The 21,367-nt window shown below is 39.1% G+C and overlaps 1 protein-coding gene across 1 annotated transcript in view; it reads left to right on the top strand.

Annotated features, from left to right (window-relative positions):
- Positions 1-21,367, top strand: part of LOC128641853 (ankyrin repeat and fibronectin type-III domain-containing protein 1-like) — a 258,194-nt gene that overhangs the window by 130,174 nt on the left and 106,653 nt on the right. Inside the window, exons 7-8 of the mRNA XM_053694414.1 lie at positions 13,163-13,253; positions 14,515-14,622. Of these exons, the coding sequence (XP_053550389.1) occupies positions 13,163-13,253; positions 14,515-14,622 (199 nt within the window). The remainder of the gene's footprint in view (positions 1-13,162; positions 13,254-14,514; positions 14,623-21,367) is intronic.

The following is a 21,367-nucleotide window of genomic DNA, read 5'->3' as shown; positions in this document are numbered from 1 at the left end:
TACACTGCACTGTATAGATATGATATGCTGTGCTGTATAATGATGTAAGTACACTGCACTGTATAGATATGATATGCTGTGCTGTATAATGATGTGAGTACACTGCACTGTATAGATATGATATGCTGTGCTGTATAATGATGTGAGTACACTGCACTGTATAGATATGATATGCTGTGCCTTATAATGATGTGAGTACACTGGACTGTATAGATATGATATGCTGTGCCTTATAATGATGTGAGTACACTGCCCTATATAGCTATGATATACTGTGCCTTATAATGATGTGAGTACACTGCACTATATAGCTATGATATACTGTGCCTTATAATGATGTGAGTACACTGCACTGTATAGATATGATATGCTGTGCAGTATAATGATGTGAGTACACTGCACTGTATAGATATGATATGCTGTGCCGTATAATGATGTGAGTACACTGTGCTGTATAGATATGATATGCTGTGCTGTATAATGATGTGAGTACACTGCACTGTATAGATATTATATGATGTGCTGTATAATGATGTGAGTACACTGTGCTGTATAGATATTATATGATGTGCTGTATAATGATGTGAGTACACTGCACTGTATAGATATGATATGCTGTGCAGTATAATGATGTGAGTACACTGCACTGTAGAGATATGATATGATGTGCAGTATAATGATGTGAGTACACTGCACTGTAGAGATATGATATGATGTGCAGTATAATGATGTGAGTACGCTGCACTGTATAGATATGATATAATTTGGTGTATTAGCGCTGCAGAATCTGTTGGCGCCCTACAAATAACCGATGATAATAATAATAATAATAATATAATTATGTAAGTACACTGCACTGTATAGATTTGATATTGAGTACACTGTGCTGTATAGATATGATATGCTGTGCTGTATAATGATGTGAGTACACTGCACTGTATAGATATTATATGATGTGCTGTATAATGATGTGAGTACACTGTGCTGTATAGATATTATATGATGTGCTGTATAATGATGTGAGTACACTGCACTGTATAGATATGATATGCTGTGCAGTATAATGATGTGAGTACACTGCACTGTAGAGATATGATATGATATGATGTGCAGTATAATGATGTGAGTACACTGCACTGTAGAGATATGATATGATGTGCAGTATAATGATGTGAGTACGCTGCACTGTATAGATATGATATAATTTGGTGTATTAGCGCTGCAGAATCTGTTGGCGCCCTACAAATAACCGATGATAATAATAATAATATAATTATGTAAGTACACTGCACTGTATAGATTTGATATTATGTGCAGTAAAATGATGTGAGTACACTGTACTGTATACATATTAGGGTTGCACCGATACCATTTTTTTATGACCGAGTACAAGTGCCGATACTTGTTTCCAAATACTCGCAGATACCAATTACCGATACTTTTTTTTTAATGTCATGTGACAGTTTACCAAGCACAATACAGACTAATTATTTAAGATGCCTTCTTTATTATTATAAAGGACTGTAATTCAAAAGACATTATGAAATAATAAAACCGTTTTATTTGTCACAAAGTTCACTGAACATGTTTATAAATAAAAAAATATTACAATAAAATATTAAATTTAAAGGGGTGATACAATTGGGTTGTAGGGCGGTTATATAACATCAATCTGACATTTGTATGGAGGTTCGACTCTAAGTTGAACAGTCTTTCACTTTCCACGCTACTGCATGGGGCAGAAATATATTTTTGGGCCATTTTAGCCAGAGCTGGAAATCTGTTTATTAACTGCCCAGTACTTCAGGGGTTTGTCTGAACAAGGTACAGTGATCTCTCCTACAATAATACAAATAACAGCAATTTGTATTGGCAGAACAGTATTAAACAATTTTTCTCCACTCCAGTTTAAAATGAAATGGGAACATGCAGTTTGAAAAAAGCCACAAGATAGCATATGGGTAGGAAGTGGAGGTATCGGTTTAAGTATCGGTGCATTTGCACGAGTACAAGTACTCATGCAAATACTTGGTATCGGTACCGATACCGATACTAGTATCGGTATCGGTGCAACCCTAATACATATGATATGCTATGCCATATAATGATGTGAGTACACTGCACTGTATAGATATGATATACTGTGCCTTATAATGATATGAGTACACTGCACTATATAGATTTGATATGCTGTGCCGTATAATGATATGAGTAGACTGCACTATATAGATATGATGTGCCGTATAATGATGTGAATATGCTGCACTGTATAGATATGATATGCTGTGCCGTATAATGATATAATGATGTGAGTACACTGCACTAAATAGATATGATATGATGTGCTGTATAATGATGTCAGTACGCTGCACTGTATAGATATATGCTGTGCCATATAATGATATAAACATGTGAGTACACTACACTATATAAATATGATATGCTGTGCTGTATAATGATGTGGGTACACTGTACTATATAGATATGATATGCTGTGCCATATAATGATGTGGGCACACTGCACTGTATAGATATGATATGCTGTGCTGTATAATAATATGAGTACACTGCCCTATATAGCTATTATATACTGTGCCTTATAATGACGTGAGTACACTGCACTATATAGCTATGATATACTGTGCCTTATAATGACGTGAGTACACTGCACTATATAGCTATGATATACTGTGCCTTATAATGATGTGAGTACACTGCACTATATAGATATGATATGCTGTGCTGTATAATGATGTGAGTACACTACTCTGTATAGATATGATATGCTGTGCTGTATAATGATGTGAGTACGCTGCACTGTATAGATATGATATGATGTGCAGTATAATGATGTGAGTACGCTGCACTGTATAGATATGCTATGCTGTGCCATATAATGATGTGAGTACACTGTACTGTAGAGATATGATATGATGTGCAGTATAATGATGTGAGTACGCTGCACTGTATAGATATGATATAATTTGGTGTATTAGCGCTGCAGAATCTGTTGGCGCCCTACAAATAACCGATGATAATAATAATAATATAATTATGTAAGTACACTGCACTGTATAGATTTGATATTATGTGCAGTAAAATGATGTGAGTACACTGTACTGTATACATATTAGGGTTGCACCGATACCATTTTTTTATGACCGAGTACAAGTGCCGATACTTGTTTCCAAATACTCGCAGATACCAATTACCGATACTTTTTTTTTAATGTCATGTGACAGTTTACCAAGCACAATACAGACTAATTATTTAAGATGCCTTCTTTATTATTATAAAGGACTGTAATTCAAAAGACATTATGAAATAATAAAACCGTTTTATTTGTCACAAAGTTCACTGAACATGTTTATAAATAAAAAAATATTACAATAAAATATTAAATTTAAAGGGGTGATACAATTGGGTTGTAGGGCGGTTATATAACATCAATCTGACATTTGTATGGAGGTTCGACTCTAAGTTGAACAGTCTTTCACTTTCCACGCTACTGCATGGGGCAGAAATATATTTTTGGGCCATTTTAGCCAGAGCTGGAAATCTGTTTATTAACTGCCCAGTACTTCAGGGGTTTGTCTGAACAAGGTACAGTGATCTCTCCTACAATAATACAAATAACAGCAATTTGTATTGGCAGAACAGTATTAAACAATTTTTCTCCACTCCAGTTTAAAATGAAATGGGAACATGCAGTTTGAAAAAAGCCACAAGATAGCATATGGGTAGGAAGTGGAGGTATCGGTTTAAGTATCGGTGCATTTGCACGAGTACAAGTACTCATGCAAATACTTGGTATCGGTACCGATACCGATACTAGTATCGGTATCGGTGCAACCCTAATACATATGATATGCTATGCCATATAATGATGTGAGTACACTGCACTGTATAGATATGATATACTGTGCCTTATAATGATATGAGTACACTGCACTATATAGATTTGATATGCTGTGCCGTATAATGATATGAGTAGACTGCACTATATAGATATGATGTGCCGTATAATGATGTGAATATGCTGCACTGTATAGATATGATATGCTGTGCCGTATAATGATATAATGATGTGAGTACACTGCACTAAATAGATATGATATGATGTGCTGTATAATGATGTCAGTACGCTGCACTGTATAGATATATGCTGTGCCATATAATGATATAAACATGTGAGTACACTACACTATATAAATATGATATGCTGTGCTGTATAATGATGTGGGTACACTGTACTATATAGATATGATATGCTGTGCCATATAATGATGTGGGCACACTGCACTGTATAGATATGATATGCTGTGCTGTATAATAATATGAGTACACTGCCCTATATAGCTATTATATACTGTGCCTTATAATGACGTGAGTACACTGCACTATATAGCTATGATATACTGTGCCTTATAATGACGTGAGTACACTGCACTATATAGCTATGATATACTGTGCCTTATAATGATGTGAGTACACTGCACTATATAGATATGATATGCTGTGCTGTATAATGATGTGAGTACACTACTCTGTATAGATATGATATGCTGTGCTGTATAATGATGTGAGTACGCTGCACTGTATAGATATGATATGATGTGCAGTATAATGATGTGAGTACGCTGCACTGTATAGATATGCTATGCTGTGCCATATAATGATGTGAGTACACTGTACTGTAGAGATATGATATGATGTGCAGTATAATGATGTGAGTACGCTGCACTGTATAGATATGATATAATTTGGTGTATTAGCGCTGCAGAATCTGTTGGCGCCCTACAAATAACCGATGATAATAATAATAATATAATTATGTAAGTACACTGCACTGTATAGATTTTATATGATGTGCAGTATAATGATGTGAGTACATTGCACTGTATAGATTTGATATGATGTGCAGTATAATGATGTGAGTACACTGCACTGTATAGATTTGATATGATGTGCAGTAAAATGATGTGAGTACACTACACTGTATAGATATGATATGCTGTGCTGTATAATGATGTGAGTACACTGCACTGTATAGATATTATATACTGTGCCTTATAATGATGTGAGTACACTGCACTATATAGATTTGATATGCTGTGCCGTATAATAATGTGAGTAGACTGCACTATATAGATATGATATGCTGTGCCGTATAATGATGTGAGTACACTGCACTGTATAGATATGATATGCTGTGCCGTATAATGATGCAAGTACACTGCACTGTATAGATATGATATGCTGTGCTGTATAATGATGTGAGTACACTGCACTGTATAGATAGGTTATGCTGTGCTGTATAATGATGTCAGTACACTGCACTTATAGATATGATATGCTGTGCCGTATAATGATGTCAGTACACTGCACTGTATAGATAGGATATGCTGTGCTGTATAATGATGTGAGTACGCTGCACTGTATAGATATTATATGCTGTGCCGTATAATGATGTGAGTACACTGCACTGTAGAGATATGATATGATGTGCAGTATAATGATGTGAGTACACTGCACTGTAGAGATATGATATGCTGTGCCGTATAATGATGTGAGTACACTGTACTGTATAGATATGATATGCTGTGCCGTATAATGATGTGAAGTACACTGCACTGGATAGATATGATATGTTGTGCTGTATGATGATGTGAGTGCGCTGCACTTAATAGATATGATATGCTGTGCCGTATAATGATATAATGATGTGAGTACACTGCACTATATAAATATGATATGCTGTGCCATATAATGATGTGAGTACGCTGCACTGTATAGATATGATATGCTGTGCCGTATAATGATATAATGATGTGCGTACACTGCACTGTATAGATATGATATGCTGTGCCGTATAATGATGTGAGTACGCTGCACTGTATAGATATGATATGCTGTGCCATATAATGATGTGAGTACACTGCACTATATAGATATTATATTCTGTGCCGTATAATGATGTGAGTACACTGCACTATATAGATATGATATGCTGTGCCGTATAATGATGTGAGTACACTGCACTCTATAAATATGATATACTGTGCCGTATAATGATCTGAGTACACTGCACTGTAGAGATATGATATGCTGTGCCGTATAATGATGTGAGTACACTGCACTCTATAAATATGATATACTGTGCCGTATAATGATGTGCGTACACTGCACTGTATAGATAGGATATACTGTGCCGTATAATGATGTGAGTACACTGCACTGTATAGATATGATATGCTGTGCTGTATAATGATGTGAGTACACTGTGCTGTATAGATATGATATGCTGTGCTGTATAATGATGATAGTACACTGTACTTTATAGATATGATATGATGTGTAGCATAATGATGTGAGTACACTGCACTGTATAGATATGCTGTGCTGTATAATGATGTGAGTACACTGCACTGTATAGATATGATATGCTGTGCCGTATAATTATGTGAGTACACTGCACTGTATAGATATGATATACTGTGCCACTGCCGTATAATGATGTGAGTACACTGTACTGTATAGATATTATATGCTATGCTGTATAATTATGTGAGTACACTGTAGTGTATAGATATGATATGCTGTGCTGTATAATTATGTGAGTACACTGCACTGTATAGATATGAGATGCTGTGCTGTATAATGATATAATGATGTGAATACACTGCACTATATAGATATGATATACTGTGCTGTATAATTATGAAACATCTGTAGACTGATACTAAACTCACTACACTGTATAATGATGTATATACACTGATGAGTATGCTGCACAGTATTAGGATCATGATTATCTATACAAAGATAATGACCACATGGGCATACGCCTTTGTATAGACTGGTCGACTGGGCCCTGGTGCCACTGGTAGTTCTGCCACTGAGTGAATGCAACATTGCAATAATAACGTTATCTGACACATTAGAGCATTTTATTTTTTGCATGTTTATATCCCTTTAAGTGACACAAATCTTCCACTCTTCCGTACATTACTTTATACATACACTTTATTGCAAAATATTTGTATGCACTTTAAATGCATTCAAAACGTTAAAACTGTAATGTTGTAGCAAAATCTGCAGCAGTTGATAGCTATAACCATGTTGCAGTGTCAGAATCCTACAGGAATCTGCACTCCATTGTCTTGAGGGTTAGTGGAAAAAACAAACCAAATGCATAATTTTCAAAGTTAAAGGGCCATAATACCCAAATGTTTAAACACTTGAAAGTGATGCAGTATAGCTGTAAAAAGCTGACTAGAAAATATCACCTGAACATCTCTATGTAAAAAAGAAAGATATTTTACCTCAAAAGTTTCTCAGTAGCCACATCCTATTGTAAAGGACTTCTAAGCAGCAAATCAGTATGTCTGTCCCAGGACAGAGGAAGGAGCGAGCTTACGTGCACTCTCATCTTATTTCTGTATTCAGCTTAAGGAAGTTTACAATGAAATCTCATGAGAGTTAACTGAAATCTCATGAGATCACAGTAAAAGAGTTCATGACCTCAGTACTGTTGATGCTGATTGGCTGCTGTTCATTTATTCATGATTTTTTTTTTACCTGCAGCTGGGAGCAGCTGAGTATACCTTACTCTGCTGAGCTGAGGAGATTGTGAGGTAAAATATCTTCCTTTTTTACATAGAGATGCTCAGGTGATATTTACCTGTCAGCTTTTTACAGTTATACTGCATCAGTTTCAAGTGATTTAGCATATGAGTATTATGTCCCTTTAAAAGGACAGTAAAGTCAAAATGAAACTTTAATGATTCAGATAGAGCATGCAATTTTAAACGACTTTCCAATTAACTTCTGTTATTAAATTTGCTTTGTTCTCTTGTTATCTTTTATAGAAGAGTAAAAGCTCAGGAGTGTGCACGTGTCTCTAGTACTCTATGCAGCAGTGTTTTGCAACATTATTTGTAGATTTGTTGTAGAATGTTGCAAAACACTGCTGCATAGAGTACTAAAGACACGTGCACTCTTATGAGCCTACCTAGTTTTACTCTTCAATAAAAGACACCAAACAAAGCTAATTTGATAACATAAGTTAAAGGGACAGTCAACACCAGAATTTTTGTTGTTAAAAAAGATAAATAATCCCTTTATTACCCATTCCCCAGTTTTGCATAACCAACACAGTTATAATTATACATTTTTACCTCTGTGATTACCTTGTATCTAAGTCTCTGCAGACTGCCCCCTTATTTCAGTTTTTTTGACAGACTTGCACTGTAGCTAATCAGTGCTGACTCCAGGGTAACTTCACGTGCATGAGCTCAATGTTATCTATATGAAACACATGAACTAATGTCCTCTAGTGGTTAATCGAGTGGTCAAAATGCTTTCACATTAGAGGCAGTCTTCTAGGTCTAAGAAATTACCATATGAACCTCCTAGAATTATCTTTTAACTAAGAAAACCAAACGAACAAAGCAAAATTGGTGATTAAAGTAAAATGGAAAGTTGTTTAAAATGACATGCCCTATTTAAATCATGAACATTTTTTTTGGACTTGACTGTCCCTTTAATTGAAAAGTTGTTTAAAATCCCATACTCTATCTGAATCATGAAAGTTTAATTTTAACTTCACTGTCCCTTTAAGCAGCACAAAAGCAGACAAAATACAGAATGTTAGATTTTGCTACACATATATAAACATTTCACGTGCAAATTATACTTTGAGCTAAATGTCCCTTTAAAAAAACAATTCCCTGTATAGTGGAAACCCTTGTGGGGGCAGTATTGTCCTACTTTGGTTTATCATTTAAAATTGGTCTCATTATAGCACCTTTTTAAGACGTATTATCAGTTTATTTTTGACAGAGACGTTCTGTCTGGTCTTACAGGCTCCTACAACTAAAGACCAGACAGTAGTGAAACAGATGGAGTATAGACAATGTAGCAGGTGAACGCTGCTTTAGATCCCTTTGAAAACTTCTCATGCATGGGAAAATATTTACTAGAGACTTTATGACTTCCCTAAACAATCCGTAGACGTCCCTTCGCCAGAATCTCCAGTGTGCGGAATATTCCGCAGCTTTAAATGTGTCACACTGTGTGCTTCTTGCAGTAAAGTCGTCTCTGTGTGTGCAAGATGTCTGTAACTCTATCAGAGAAAGTATTAAACAGGGAAATTGTCACCATCAGCATCTGGCTTGATTTATTCTCTGCTACATATTCCCACTGCTTTATTGGCACCCCCCACCATCTCAGCACTTATAATAAATCAGTACTTGGCCCTCCGCCACCTACACAGATCAAACTTTCTTACCAGCTCCATAGCTAATTGGACAACAGGAGCGGTGACTTCATTCAGCCACCATTTCTATCTCCAGGGCTCAACCTCCTATAGCTAACGAGGTCAGAGGCTGGTCGGGGGTGCAGAGCTAAACTGTTTTATCTCTCTGAGAACTGAAGGTTCAGCACTGCATGACAGCTGTCCCCGAATCCCCTACTCTAGCTGCACGGCCTTACCCCCATCGTATACCAACACTGTAATGTCCCAATCAGAGTTCAGAGTCCTGTGAAATAATGTTATGTCCCTCACCTTTATTTGTTTAGTTTTGTCTGGTTCATGTTTCTGTATTACTTTTTTTTTACTATGGATCAGTGTTGTTTTATCCCTACTCAGTGATTAAATGATAATAATATTAATAATAACAACAATAGTGCTATCATTGTATTGTAAACACTTAGAAATATAAAATTGGTGATGTCAGATGTGCTAATTAACTTTTTTGATAAATAGATAGGTAAATAGATGATAGATAGATAAGAATAGATAGCATAGTAAGGAAGGATAGAAAGATAGATGATATTTAGATAGATAGATAAATAGATGATTGATAGATAGATGATAGATAGATGGATAGATAGATAGATAATAGAGAGATAGATAGATAAGAATAGATATAATAGGAAGGATAGATAGATACATAATAGAGAGATAAATAGATAGATATATTAGCGATAGACAGATAGACAGACAGATAGATAGATAGATAGATGATAGATAGATAGATAATATAGAGAGATAATATAGATAGGATAGATGGATAGATAAATAGATTAGATTAGATAAGATATGAATATATAAAATAGAATAGGAAGGATAGAGAGATAGAGATAAATAGATAGATAGAAGATAGATAGATAGATAAGATAGATAGATAGATAGATAGATAGATAAGATAGATAGATAGATAGATGATAGATAGATAATATAGATAGATAATATAGATAGATAATATAGATAGGATAGATGGATAGATAAATAGATTAGATTAGATAAGATATGAATATATAAAATAGAATAGGAAGGATAGAGAGATAGAGATAAATAGATAGATAGATAGAAGATAGATAGATAGATTAGATAGATAGATTAGATTATATAAGATAGGAACATAAAATAGATTAGATAAGATAGATAGATAGATAGATAGATAGATAGATAGATAGATAGTCCTGTGAGTTTACTGTCCCTCAAATATTTACAGAGAAAAATATTAAAACTAATAGCACTTAATGTGACTGTTTAACCATTTGAAATGTACCAGAACAGAAAGGAGCTTATTTATATTTTAAGGCTTAATAGTAAAAGTTACAGCCAATGATTTAATCAAATTGATGTGCAAAGCATCAGTGTACACTGTAAGACACACTATTGTTAGTCTTTTCTCCAGATCGCACTATGGATCAGCAAAATCACAAAATTAAAAATAAATAAATAGAATTGTGCAAATCCCTTGTTTTGTGATCCTCTAGACAATAAGGTGTTCTTGAAATAGCTAAAGGAACATAAAAAAGCAGAGCAAACACGCAGCTAAGTCAGCTCCAGAGCAGCATTGCATTACTGGGAGCTAGCTGCACACATCTGGAGAGCTAATGAAAAGAGCCTGAAGCATATGTGTTGTGCGTTGCTGCGCCTCAGCCTGCTTACATATGCTTTTTAACAAAAGATAGCAAGAGAGCAGAGCAAATTTGATAATTGCATAGTATATAACATGCTCTACCTGAACAATTTCATTCTTACTTTGATGTCCCTTCAAGTAACCTTAAACAAATTATATTTTAGAAAAATCTATCCCATTATTACATGCAGATTAACTGTATAGCTTTAGATTATATATATTTATATCAGATCGTGTAAAAGCAGTGAAGTACAATGAATCATTATTATTGTTGTAATATCAAAAGACACCTAAAAACATCATATTTTAATTTACAGTATAAGATTTCATAACTTTTCATTTATTTTTAAGGTATTAAGACATAGAATAAATAACAGAATTTATTCTTACCTGATAAATTACTTTCTCCAACGGTGTGTCCGGTCCACGGCGTCATCCATTACTTGTGGGAAATGTTCTCCCCCACAGGGAAAGGCAAGGAGAGCACACAGCAAGAGCTGTCCATATAGCTCCCCCTCTGGCTCCGCCCCCCAGTCATTCGACCGACGGTTAGGAGAAAAAGGAGAAACTATAGGGTGCCGTGGTGACTGTAGTGTATAAAGAAAACATTTTTAACCTGATTAAAAAAAAAAAAAAACCAGGGCGGGCCGTGGACCGGACACACCGTTGGAGAAAGTAATTTATCAGGTAAGCATAAATTCTGTTTTCTCCAACATTGGTGTGTCCGGTCCACGGCGTCATCCATTACTTGTGGGAACCAATACCAAAGCTTTAGGACACGGATGAAGGCAGGGAGCAAATCAGGTTACCTAAACAGAAGGCACCACGGCTTGCAAAACCTTTCTCCCAAAAACAGCCTCCGAAGAAGCAAAAATATCAAATTTGTAGAATTTGGCAAAAGTGTGCAGAGAAGACCAAGTCGCTGCCTTACATATCTGGTCAACAGAAGCCTCGTTCTTATAGGCCCATGTGGAAGCCACAGCCCTAGTAGAGTGAGCTGTGATACGGTCAGGAGGCTGCCGTCCGGCAGTCTCATACGCCAAGCGGATAATGCTTTTCACCACAAACTCCTCGCCATCCCCGTGGTAGATGCTACTTGTTCAGAGCGGCAAGGAGAATGACTGGGGGGCGGAGCCAGAGGGGGAGCTATATGGACAGCTCTTGCTGTGTGCTCTCCTTGCCTTTCCCTGTGGGGGAGGACATTTCCCACAAGTAATGGATGACGCCGTGGACCGGACACACCAATGTTGGAGAAAATGCTTTAACACAAAGGGTCACTTTAAATGAAAATATTAAAATATAAAATGATCCTGAATCCTTTAAATCTCAAAAATAGATCAAATTAATTAACACATATACTGATAAATAAGAAAAATATCAGACTCAAATGCAAACGAAAATAGAGGAAAACTTCAGTATATAGATTTCGTCCTCTGACGCTATCATATATACAAAAAATTGTACACTATAAAATATTTTTTAAAATGGGCAGGTGTGGAAGTAATTTTATTAGCAAAGTGTACATGGTTTAGGGATAAATATATATATTTAATGCTCTTGCACTGATCAAGCAGTCACTGTGCAGAATGTTGTAGGGTCATGGTTCAAAATCCAGGATGCAGTCTGGCTTCTTTATGGCAGTGGAACTCCCACCCCATACACACACACTCACACACACATACTCACACACACACTCACACACACATACTCACACACTCCCTCACACACACACATACACACACACACACACACACACACATGCTCACTTAATCACACACACTCACACACACACATACTCACACACACACACATACTCACACACTCCCTCGCACATACTCACACACACATACTCAAACACACACTCACACACATACTCACACACACATACTCACACATTCTCACACACACACACATACACACACACATGCACACATACTCACACACACTCACACACAAACATACACATACTCACACACACTCACACATACTCACACACACATACTCACTCACACACGCATACTCAAACACATACCTACTCACACACCTACACATACTCACACACAAAAACATACACACACACACACCATTTTCAGATGAGATAGAAAGCAGTAACATAAAGTACTTTGTAAAGCTTATTTTTTTTACTACATATAGTTAAATATTTTAAGAGAAAGTGAAGTTTGAGTTTAATGTCCCTTTTAATAAGATTAAATTCTCTTTTTTTTTAGGGTACAAGATACTATGTACAGGTATCGGCTTACAACATGAAGGGTTGGGGACCTCCACAAACTTCCCTTCCAGCTTTTGCCATCCCATCAAGTAAGTAATTTCATAATGAAATCAGTAAAGGTATTTAAACACTGTAATATCAAAAGTAATCACTAACAAAGGAAACCAGATGTTTATAAGGAAATGACTCAGGTATGATTTGGGAATAGTCTGTTTCTCATGCTTATCAATCAGCGTATGCCGCTGTACACACTAGAGTGTCACATCCCGTGGATTAGTCAGTTGCCCAAAACCCATTCCCCTGGGGTGATTTGTGACGGGATATATGAGACATGAGTAAGCGGTAAGGGGGCATCTTAGGTTATTGTGGCTGTAAGGCATTGATAATGGGTAATTGGATTAAAGAGACACTGAACCCACTTTTTTCTTTCATGATTCAGATAGAGCATGCAATTCTAAGCAACTTTCTAATTTACTCCTATTATCAATTGTTCTTTGTTCTTTTGGTATCTTTATTTGAATAAGCAGGAATGTAAGCTTATGAGTAGGCCCATTTTTGGGCAATGAGGTGGAGGTCCTGCAGGTAGGGGTTAAGGCACTATAGGTGATTTGGTATCACTATTGGTTAGGGTTAGTGGCAGAGGGGACGGTTGCAGTAATGATTAAAGGGACACAAAACCAGAAAAAAATATTTCATAATTTAGATAGATTGTGCAATTTTAAACAACTTTCCAATTTACTTTTATTATCTAATTTGCTTTATTCTTGTGACATCCCTAGTTAAAAAGCATACTTAGGTAGACTCAGGAGAAGCTAATCATTACTGCATTGCTGCTGATTGGTGGCTGCGCATAAATGCCTCTTTTCTTTGGTTTACCAGATGTGTTCAACCAGCTCCCTGTAGTGCGTAGCTGCAACTTTAACAATTGATACCAAGAGCATGAAGCATATTTGATAATAAAAGTAAATTAGGAAGTTGTTTAAAATCACATGCTCTATCTGAATAATGAGAGATAATTTTTGGGTTAAATGTCCCTTTAAATTGGCTACACATGGTCTGTTGCTGCAGAGGATCTATCTATATATTCAATATACGTATATGATTAACATTATTGCATATATAATAGTGTGTGGCAGAGATTAGAAACTTCTCTCCAGGGGGGTCAGCACAACTAGCCCTGTTGTTAATAGAAAATGTTTTGGGAATTGTCACAAAAATTAGACTGAAATGAAACAATAGCGCTATCAAATATCTATCAATATCAGTCCCCTTTTGTTACTAGACTAAAATTTTGCTCTTTGTTGGCTTTTTACTATATTTTTAATATATATAATCATCTATTCCCTGTAGACTGGCGGGAGTATGATGGAAGGGCACCACGGAGGAAAGGGCAGGCGGAAGCCCTCGACCAGCTCCTTAGCCAGGTGAAGAATAGTCACCAGAACTGCGTTTGTCATGGTGAGTAAGTATCTGAGCTGACATTCATTCACAAGTTAAGAGTTAATCAATGCAAAATCCTTAACACACTTGTCAAATTCATAGGGAGAATGTAAAGAGTTAGTCATTTAAGCTAATTATTATTATTTATAAAGTGCCAATGTATTCTGCAGTGCTATGACATAAGATGCATCTTGAGTATTGTGTGCAGTTCTGGAGGCCATATCTTCAGAAGGATATTAACAAACGTGAATCTGTGCAAAGGAGAGCTACCAAAATGGTACATGGTCTAAAAAATAAAACTTACCAGGATAGGCTCAATGACCTAAATATGTATAGCTTAGAGGAGAGAAGGGAAAGAGGTGATATGATAGCAACTTTCAAGTACATTAAAGGGTTTAGTAAAACTGAGGCTGTGGGTATTTTACATAAAATGGAAAATTCAAGAACAAGGGGTCATGAGCTCAAGCTAAAGGGTAGTAGATTCAGGAGTAATTTGAGGAAGCACTTCTTTACAGAAAGAGTGATTGATTTATGGAATAAACTTCCTCAAGAGGTAGTAGCAACAAACACTGTGGGGACTTTAAAAATGCATGGGACAAGCATAGGGCTATCCTACAAACTAGATAAGTTTATACTGTTAGGTAAGGTCGGGCAGACTTGCTGGGCTTATGGCTCTTATCTGCCGTCAATATCTATGTTTCTATGTTTCTATAATAGTCATAACTTATTCCTAAAGATAGTTACATGTATGATCAAGGGTTAGAGGACCCTTCCCATGAGTTACCATCTGATGTATACCAGCTTTATGCAAGATGCCCTACAATGATAAGTGGTCTACTGAGTGTACAAGCTAAAGGAAGCATATGAGAAAGAGTTGAGAGAGAAGCAGAGGGACCTGAGAGATAAGAGGACTAGCAAAGTTCCTTAGTGTATCCAGCCCCAAAGCAAATGTAAGTGTGCACCCCAAGGGGTTACTGTACACTACAGAAACTGTAACAAAAGTCCAAAGTTGTAAACACAATTCATTTCTTCAAAAAAGAGCAGGTACAAAAGACAAATGGACTATGTTTCGGGCAGCATGCCCTTATTCATGCATGCTGCCTGAAATGTAGTCCATTTGTCTCACACAGCAAGACACAAAGAATTGTCACAGTTTTCAAAATCAAAGTCAGATAGATAGGAATGTGAAGTGCAAAAACACTAGCTGTATGGAACGCTAAATATTGCTTGTGCAAAATGTGTACTGCTTCCATTTTCACATTGAATATAGTTGGTTATTGTTTGTGCCTCATGAATATTCTTGTGAGTGGTGTACATTGTGCTATTGGCCCCTAACCTATGAAAATCCTCCCTGCTATTAACACTCAAACCTTCAGACACCCATTACTAAAACTTCCATACTAATACTAAACCTCTAACCTCTTGAACCCCATTGCTGATTGCTGAAACCCCCATACTATTAAACCCCTAAATTACATTACTACCCCCTATTAATAACCCCTTGCCAGGCCTCTTACTGGCAATCAACACACTATGCCCCCATCTAAATTCAACCCCTAATCTAAGACCCCTTACCTAAATTGGCCTCTACTCTAAGGCCCCCCTGTCACCTAAACTCACCCCTTACCTAAGATGGATTGGCTGTCACCATACAATGTGGATCCCCAAGATCTATTTGTGCCGCACAGTGCCTCCCAGTGTCTACACAACTTTTCAGCTCATATCTTTTTAATGATTAAACTTTCATTTTTGTGGTTACTATAATAGCTAGGATAGTTATTTTTAGTGGGATGTTTAGAGATGTTGGTTTCATTTTGAGGAAAACATGGGTCTGTATCAGGGGTAGCAAAAAAATATTTCCATCTAAAGGGGAGGAGAGTCCACGGCTTCATTCATTACTTTTGGGAATTACAGAACCTGGCCACCAGGAGGAGGCAAAGACACCCCAGCCAAAGGCTTAAATACCTCCCCCACTCCCCTCACCTCCCAGTCATTCTTTGCCTTTCGTCACAGGATGATGGCAGAGGAGTGCCGAAGATTTGGAGAAGTCTCTTATGGAGGGTAGTATTTTTCGGAATGGGACTGGAGTTTTAAGAAGCCCTGTCAGCCTCTCAGTGAGAGCCTGGGTGAAAGTTAGAGTCCGGAGATGCAGGGAGAGTCTTTCTGTGAAACCATCCCAACTCATATTAACAGCTCCACAAGCAATCAGCATTGACGAGTTTCGCTGCCTGCTTTCTGCACTCAAGTCCATGTCAGGAGCGATGCTTCTACCTGTCACACTTGAAGGGCCATGTTCCTGTTCCACAGCATAGATTCTGGTAAGATCGTTTAATTTTTTATTACATAATGATAACACAGAAGACAGGGTCACAGTGTGACGCCTTTTATCTTATGGAATCAAGGGTTAATATTCCTGGTAAGGGGATTATTTAACGGGGGGGGGGGTTATATATGAAATTGATTATTGTGTTATTGCTGCGTTATGTGCGAGATGAGGCTCTGGCAATGGTGGAACTTCCAGGTTGACTTCCCGGAGTATTTGCACGGCCGGTTTTCGCACGTTTTCTCCTTAGTGCAGGGGCGGTCCTGCGAGGCATCCCATGTGACTGGGTGTGGCCATCTCCACTTCCTCTGTTTATCAGCAGCATAGGAGAAGAAGCGGTTTCTGTAGTCCGGGTCATAGGAGGTGGTGAGTGCCCCGGCCATTGGTGTATAAAGGTGTCTGTTTTTAAACTAATCTAGTCCATAATAAAAGCGCAAGCTATGGAGAACTCTGACGCTTTAGAGAGTACTCCCTCTTTCACAAAGTCTCATTCCTGTGTTTATTGTGAGGAGGTTCTTGTAGATCAGGCTGCTCAACTATATTCCAAATGCCTTAATAAAGTTGCGACATCTAAGAGTAAAGGGATGTCTAGTACTACTGAGCCGTCCACCTCTGAGGGTTCTCCGTCCCATGAGGTGCATTCCCTGCTTTCATCTCCACATGCAGTGCCCCAGGGTCCAACCATTGCTCCTACAGGAGAGATTCGTTGGCCGTCAGATTTTGCGGATCAACTGCAAACGGCGGTATCGAAAGTGATCCATGCCTTATCACGTTCTGCTAAGCGCAAGCGTGGGGCGTATCATGGCAGCCCGGCCCAGGGGTTGTCTACACCTATGGAAAATCCTGAGATGTAGAGGCCCACTCCGACTCTTCGGAGGAGGATCCTTCTGGGTCGGAGTCCGTGTCATCTTATCCTCCGGCTGCGGAGGAGCCTGACTTTAGGTTTAGGATGGAGAATTTTTGCTGAAGCAAGTGCTTGCTACTCTGGAGGTTCCGGAAACCGAAGCTTCCAGAGGAACCTTCGATTCCTAAGCTTGATAAGGTATACAAGGACAGGGTGATGCCTCAGACCTTCCCAGTTCCTGTTACGATGGCTAATATTATTAAGAATGAATGGGAGCGATTAGGTTTTTCCTTTTCCCCTTCTTCTTCCTTTAAGAAACTGTTCCCCGTTCCAGACTCTCAGCTCGAACTGTGGGGGACTGTCCCTAAGGCGAAGCGGACAACAATTCCTCTCGAGGATAGTTAGTTGCTTAAAGAACCCATGGATTAAAAGTTGGAAAATATGTTAAGGAAAATGTTTCAGAACACGGGGTTTGTTTTTCAACCGGCAGCGGCTGTAGCAGCGGTTGCCGGAGCTGCGACATATTGGTGTAAATCCCTGTGTTATATGGGCATGAGGGAGACTTCCATTGATGAGATACAGGATAATATTAAGGCGTTGAAGGTCGCCAAGCCTTTTATTTGTGATGCCAATATGCAAATTATTCGCCTGAATGCAAAGGTTTGGTCTGCGGACATGACCTCTAAGTTGTTGCTGTTGTCCCTGCCTTTTTAAGGAAAGATTCTGTTCGGTCCAGGATTGGATTCGATCATATCCACGGTTACGGGAGCTTTCCTAACGCAGGATAAGAAGGCTAAGCCTAAAGGATCTACTTTTCATCCCTTTCGTGCGGACAAGGACCAGCGCCAGCAGCCTGCCGCAAAAGCAGATCAGTCCAAGGGAACCTGAAAGCCTACTCAGTCTTGGAACAAGAAGTCCGCCGAGACAAAATCGGCATGAAGGGGCGGCCCCTGACTGGTCTCCGGACCAAGTAGGGGGCAGATTGTCTGTCTTCTCCAAAGCCTGGTTGCAGGACGTTCAGGACCCTTTGGTTCTGGAGGTTGTCGCCCAGGGTTACAGGATAGGGTTCAGGTCCCATCTGCCCAGGGCAGATTCTTCCTGTCAAACCTGTCTTCAAGACCGGAAATGAGAGAGGCCTTTCTAGAATGTGTGAGGGATCTCTCCTCTCTAGGTGTTATCATACCAGTACCCCAAGCAGAAAGGGGTCTAGGGTACTATTCAAATCTCTTTGTGGTTCCAAAGTAGGAGGGCACGTTCCACCCAATTCTGGACCTAAAGTGTTTAAACAAGTTTCTGGCTGTTCCATTGTTTAAAATGGAAACAATCAGATCTATTCTGCCCCTAGTTCAAGAGGGGCAGTTCATGATGACAATAGACTTGAAGGATGCTTACCTTCATGTTCCATTTCACAGGGACCACTTCAAGTTCCTAAGATTTGAGTTTCTGGACCAACACTTCCAGGTTGTTGCCCTTCCCTTCGGTCTGGCGACGGCCCCAAGAGTCTTTACGAAGGTTCTGCGGGAGCTACTTGCAATGGCCAGATCCAGGGGCATTGCTGTAGCACCCTATCTGGACGACAACCTAGTCCAGGTGCCGTCGTTCAGCCTCACAGAGGATCATTCAAGGGCTCTTCTGTTCTCTCTCCAATCTCACGGTTGGAAGATCAACCCAGGAAAGAGTTCCCTGGTTCCCAACAACAGGGTGGAGTTCCTGGGCACGATAATATACTCCATGTCCATGAAAATATTTTTCACAGATCAAAGGCGCAGGAAGATTGCATCCACCTGTCTTGCCCTTCAGTCCTACTCAAGCCCTTCGGTGGCTCAGTGTATTGAGATGATTGGGTTCATGGTTTCCAGCATAGACGTCATCCCTTTCGCCAGGTTCTATCTCAGACCTCTTCAATTGTGCATGTTGAGACAGTTGAACGGCAATCATTCAGATCTATCACAGCGAATATCCATGGATGCCCTCTCTTGATGGATCTGTCCGGAGCATCTGTCCCTGGGGACATCCTTCCTGAGACCGTCCTGGGAGATTGTGACCATGGACACGAGTCTGGCAGGATGGGGAGTTGTTTGGGGTGCCAGTATGGCACAAATAAAATGGTCCCGGGAGGAGTCTCTCCTTCCGATAAATATTCTGGAACTTCGAGCAATTTTCAATGCTTTGAGGGCGTGTCCTATTCTGGGGGCATTTAGTTTCATCAGATTCCAGACCAACAACATTACCTCAGTGGCTTACATCAACCATCAGGTGGGTACGAAGAAGCTCCCTAGCAATGAGGGAGGTGCCTCGGATTTTGGAGTGGGCGGAGTCCAACAGCTGCTCGCTCTCAGCGCTCCACATTCCAGGTGTGGACAACTGGGAGGCGGACTTTCTCAGCAGGCAACCCTTCCATCCGAGGGAATGGTCTCTTCACCCCGAAGTGTTTGCGGAGATTTGTCTCAGATGGGGAATGCCGGAGATAGATCTCATGGCATCCAGACTCAATTGCAAGCTACCCCGATATGGATTGAGGTTGAGGGATCCCCATGCAGAGCTGATAGATGCCTTAGTGGTGCCTTGGGGCTTCAGCCTAGCTTACATTTTTCCACCGTTACCACTTCTACCTTGTATAGTGGCACACATCAAGCAGGAGTGAGCTTCGGCCATCCTGATTGCTCCAGCGTGGCCGCGGAGGATGTGGTTTGCAGATCTGATGGGGATGTCTTCCTCTCCGCTTTGGAGGTTACCCTGTTGCAGGGATCTGCTGGAACAGGGTCCCTTCCAACATCAAAATCTCATTTCTCTGAGTCTGACTGCGTGGAGATTGAACGCTTAGTCTTATCCAAGAGAGATTTTTCTAAGAGTGTGATTGACACTCTAGTTCAGGCAAGGAAGCCGGTCACTCGTCGCATCTACCATAAGGTATGAAGGACTTACTTGTCCTGGTGTGAGTAGCATGGATATTCTTGGCACAAGGTGAAGATATCCAGGATTCTGTCCTTTCTCCAAGAAGGTTTGGAGAAGGGTCTTGCTGTCAGTTCCTTAAAGGGACAGATTTTGGCATTATCAGTCTTGTTGCATAGGAGACTCGCTGAGCTTCCTGACATTTAATCTTTTGTTCAGGCTCTGTCTAGAATCAGGCCTGTCTTTAGGCAACCTGCTCCCCCATGGAGCTTAAACTTGGTCCTTAAGGTTTTGCAGAGGGTTCCGTTTGAGCCTATGCATTCTATTGACATTAAGATTCTGTCCTGGAAGGTTCTCTTCCTGTTGGCTATTGCATCGGCACGCAGAGTATCTGAGCTGGCTGCCTTGCAATTCGAGCCTCCTTATCTGGTTTTTCATGTGGATAAGGCTGTTCTTCGCACCAGTTTGTGGTTTCTTCCCAAGGTGGTGTCTAACCGTAACATCAATCAGGGAATAATTGTTCCTTCTTTGTGTCCTAACCCTTCTTCTTCTAAGGAGAGGTTACTTCATAATCTGGATGTGGTTCGTGCCTTAAAGTTCTATCTTCAGGCTACAAAGGATATTAGACAGTCTACATCTCTTTTTGTGGTGTATTCAGGGAAGCACAAGGGATAGAGGGCCTCTTCTACTTCTTTGTCCTGTTG

This window comes from Bombina bombina, chromosome 11, assembly GCF_027579735.1.
Source record: "Bombina bombina isolate aBomBom1 chromosome 11, aBomBom1.pri, whole genome shotgun sequence".
Lineage (NCBI taxonomy): Eukaryota > Metazoa > Chordata > Amphibia > Anura > Bombinatoridae > Bombina > Bombina bombina.
Note: the sequence above shows the minus strand (reverse complement) of the source record. Positions and strands in the feature narration are given on the sequence as shown.